The sequence below is a fragment of the Chionomys nivalis genome, chromosome 12 (assembly GCF_950005125.1).
Source record: "Chionomys nivalis chromosome 12, mChiNiv1.1, whole genome shotgun sequence".
NCBI classification, from domain to species: Eukaryota; Metazoa; Chordata; class Mammalia; order Rodentia; family Cricetidae; genus Chionomys; species Chionomys nivalis.
This window is the reverse complement of record NC_080097.1, coordinates 74,815,344-74,819,781: the sequence shown is the minus strand read 5'-3', so window position 1 is coordinate 74,819,781 and position 4,438 is coordinate 74,815,344. Positions and strand designations below refer to the sequence as shown.

General features: G+C 44.8%; 1 protein-coding gene across 1 annotated transcript; it reads left to right on the top strand.

The window, feature by feature from the left end:
- The first annotated feature begins 3,185 nt into the window (after window positions 1-3,185).
- On the top strand, window positions 3,186-4,142 carry LOC130885145 (olfactory receptor 10G2). Its single transcript, XM_057786568.1, has one exon. It carries the CDS (start codon window positions 3,186-3,188, stop codon window positions 4,140-4,142), a length of 957 nt encoding a protein of 318 aa, XP_057642551.1.
- The last annotated feature ends 296 nt before the right edge of the window (window positions 4,143-4,438 follow it).

Below are 4,438 nucleotides of genomic sequence, written 5' to 3'. Positions count from 1 at the left end.
GGCACACACCTTTTATCCCAGTACTTGAGAGGCAGAAGCAGGTGGATCTCTGTGAGTTTGAGACCAGCCTGGTCTACATAGTGACTTCCAGGACAGCTAGAGCTATATAGTGAGACTCTGTCTCAAAAATAAAAATAAACAAATAAATGCAAATAAAAAATTTAAAAAGACCCTTGCCACTTCCAGTTACTCTCTCTCTGCTTCCTGTTTGCAGTCGAGAATGTAAGCTCTCAGCTTGCTACTTCAGCCATCACACCTGCCTCCTGCCTCCATGCTGTGATGGGGATGAACTCTTATCTCTCTGAAACCATAAGCCCAAATAAACTCTTCCTTCTATAAATTGCCTTGGCCATGGTACTTTATCACAGCAAGATTAATAAATCTCTGTAGCATGATTAATTATGCTTAAACTCTATGCCAAAATAAACCATTCTTTTCTTTTTTTCTTCTTTTTTTTTTTCTTTTTTTGATAGAGGAGCTCACTATATAGTCTTGGAACTCACAATGTAGACCAGGCTGGCCTAGAACCCACAGAGATTTGCCTGCCTCTCCCTCCCAAGTGCTGGGATTAAAGGTGTGAACCACCACACCTGGCAAACCCTTCTTTTCTAAAATTGTTATTGCCAGGGCATTTTATCACATCAACAGAAAAAGTAAGGTAAGTTCCAAAGGTCAGATCCTATAACACTCAATGCTTCTATAACCCACATAATCCAAACCAATGAATCCCTCTCAGATGGTTAAATAAGTTAGTGTAATATTCCTGAACAAACAGATTGTACTGATTTGCTTTAGACTTTTATTTATTTATTTATTTATTTATTTAATTCCTTTATAAATAATACCATTCAAAATTCCCACTTCCTCTCCTCTTCCCATTTCCCTCCTGCTCCCCCACTCACCCTCCCATCCTCCAGTCCTAAGAGAGGGCAGGGTACCCTGCCCTGTGGGAATTCCAAGGCCCTCCCCCCTCCATCCAGGCTTAGGAAGGTGTGCATCCAAATAGAATAGGGTCACAAAAAGCCAGTACATGCAGTAGAGACAAATCCCAGTGCCTTATCATTGGCTTCTCAGTCTGTCCCAATTGTCAGCCACATTCAGAGGGTCCAGTTTGATCCCATGCTCGTTCAGTCTCCGTCCTGCTGGAGTTGGTGAGCTCCCATTAGCTCAGGCACACTGTCTCAGTGAGTGGACCAACCCCTTGTGGTCCTGACTTCCTTGCTCATCTTCTCCATCCTTCTGCTCTTCAACTGGACCTTGGGAGCTCAGTCCAGTGCTCCGATGTGGGTCTCTGTCTCTATCTCCATCTGTCACTGGACAAAGGTTATATGGTGATGTTCAAGATAGTCATCAGTGTGACTATGGGACAAGGCCAGTTCAGGCACCCTCTTCTCCACTGCGCCTTGGGCTCTTCTTACATTGAACATGAACTTGATTGCTCAAAAAGTACTTCTACAGTTACGGTTACTTCAAAAAGTAACCCTACAGTTCATACTATAGCATGAAATATGAGAAATATGATCACACATGATCAATAAAAAGGCATTATTTACATAACTGGCCAATTGACCAACAAATATTTCTCATTTACCTTCCAGTTGCCAAGCAATAGGCCAGCTGCTACAGCTGTATCAAAGAACAAAATAGATTTGGTTCTTGAGCTGAAGTAGATTATAAATACAATAGAAGAAAGAAGCAAACATTAAGCAAATGCTGCCTTTAAATTATACTGCAATGGCATTTCAGAATAAAAGCTCTTATCCCTTCAAAGACTGTTGGCTGGGGGAACTCTCCCCAAAGGAGGTGGCAGCCAAAGTGAATACTGAAGAATAAAGATGTGTTAGAATGGACCCAAGTACTCATGGGTCCAAAAGGAAGGTGGGCATGAGCCTAGAAATACCCAGGACCACATCAGAAAAGTCCTAGTAGAGTTCTCATAGGAAGAGACATCGTCTTAGTCAGAGTTTCTATTGCTGTGTTGAAACACCATGAACAAAAGCAAATAGGAGAGAAGGCTTACACGTCTATATCATCGATCATCATCCAAGGAAGTCAGGACAAGAACTCACACAGCACAAGAACCTGGAGGCAGGAACTGCTTACTGGCTTGCTCTTCATGGCTTAGCCTGTTTTCCTATAGAACCCAGGACCACCAGCCTAGGGATAGCACTGCCCACAATGGTCTTGGCCCTCCCCCATGAATCATTAATTAATAAAACACCCTACAACTTTGCCTACAGGCAGATCTCATGGAGGCATTTTCTCAACTGAGTCTTCCTCCTCTCTAATAACTAACTCTAGCTTGTGTTAAGTTGACATAAATCTAGCCAGGACAGACATTGTGAAGCAATTAACCAGAAATGAATATGACAGACAGAAATTGTGGAGTAATTGTTCCACACTTCTCCAAACCACTGAAATTCACTTCTCTCTGGTTCCTCCTTGGGGCTTGTCCCATGGTGTGGTATTATCTGCCTATTTAGGCATCTTTCTGTTACTTCATTTCCAGTATTTCTGCGTTCCCTCTCCCAACAATGTAGCAAGCCCTGGGGTGTTATCTTGCCAAACAACTCTGATGACTGACACTGTGTCAATTAGTTTTAACTAAAAGTTTGATATACTCTTGAATCGGCTGAGACTTTCACCTGAGGAACTGTCTAGATCGAGTGACCTGGGCTTGTCTCAAGAGGATTTCCTTCACAGCTAATTGAATAGGAATACCTACCCAGCCCCCTGTGAGAGGCTCCATTCCCTACGGCGCTATGAACTGTACAAAAGTGAAGTCAGCACAGTGGATGCACTTGTTTCCCTGCGCTTGACAGCAGCAATGCACCTAGCTGCTTGTGTTCCCGCCTTGACTTTCTCAAAATGTCTGATGTAACCTGGAACTGGGAAGCAAAAGAAGCAGGGTTAATGGACATAGCAACAGGCAGAGGCAGGCGGATCTCTGTGAGTTCGAGACCAGCCTGGTCTGCAGAGCTAGTTCCAGGACAGGCTCCAAAGCCACAGAGAAACTCTGTCTCGAAAAAACCAAAAAAAAAAAAAAAAAAAAAGCTTTCCTTCAAATTGTACAGTTCTCTGTTTACCTCCTAAGCTCCCATTCCTGGATAAAATCGTTGCCTTAACCTCTGCCCCCTACTGTAGTCCCTTGTCTAACTTCATGATTCATCTTAGCAGGCTAAGACATGAGAAGAAACAGAAACACATCGCTAGACACTGCGGTGACAGATTTCATTCTCCTCGGCTTGGCTCACCCCCCAAACCTGAGAACCTTCCTCTTCCTGGTCTTCTTCCTCATTTATGTCCTGACACAGTTGGGAAACCTGCTCATTCTGCTCACTGTGTGGGCTGACCCCAAGCTGCATGCCCGTCCTATGTACATTCTTCTAGGTGTGCTCTCATTCCTGGACATGTGGCTCTCCTCGGTCATCGTTCCTCGGCTTATTTTAAATTTCACTCCTGCCAGCAAGGTTATCCTATTTGGTGGTTGTGTAGCTCAACTGTATTTTTTCCACTTCCTAGGCAGTACTCAGTGCTTCCTCTACACTTTGATGGCCTATGACAGGTACCTGGCAATATGCCAACCTCTTCGCTACCCTGTGCTCATGAATGGAAAGTTATGCACCATCTTAGTGGCTGGAGCTTGGGTAGCTGGCTCCATCCACGGGTCTATTCAAGCCAGCCTGACCTTCCGGTTGCCCTACTGCGGACCAAAGCAAGTGGATTATTTCTTTTGTGACATTCCTGCAGTACTGAGACTGGCCTGTGCTGACACAACAGTCAATGAACTTGTGACCTTTGTGGACATTGGGGTAGTGGCCGCCAGCTGCTTCATGCTGATCCTGCTGTCCTACGCCAACATAGTTCATGCCATCCTGAAGATACACACTGCTGATGGGAGGCGCCGTGCCTTCTCCACGTGTGGCTCCCATCTCACCGTGGTCACGGTCTACTATGTCCCCTGCATCTTCATCTACCTTCGGGCAGGCTCCAAGAGCCCCTTGGATGGAGCCGTTGCTGTGTTCTACACTGTTATCACTCCATTACTGAACCCCCTCATCTACACTCTGAGAAACCAGGACGTGAAGTCTGCTCTGAAGAGGCTAAGAGCAGGAAGAAGGAATGTGGGTGGAGAGAAGTAGCCATGGCTCGGGCACCACACACACTATCAGTACTGCTGTTTTTAGCTACTGTTCATGTGATAAAATTGAATACAGTTCTACTACAACAAATGTCCCTTAAGTCCTTTAAAATATCAATACTTTGCCCAGTTATTTTACATGTTTCTGATCCATTCCTCAGAAAAACTCATATTTTACACAACTGTTGACGGTAAGGAGTGAGCATCTAAGCGGACTGGGGAACACTGTAATAGGACCCCTTTTCCTGCCGTCTCTTTGCTGCATCCTAACTCCCTAAGCTTGCAGCACTCAGGGTC

Excerpts from the sequence above, each read along its gene's own strand:
- LOC130885145 (XM_057786568.1), top strand. The coding sequence starts at position 3,186 with ATGAGAAGAAACAGAAACACATCGCTAGACACTGCGGTGACAGATTTC.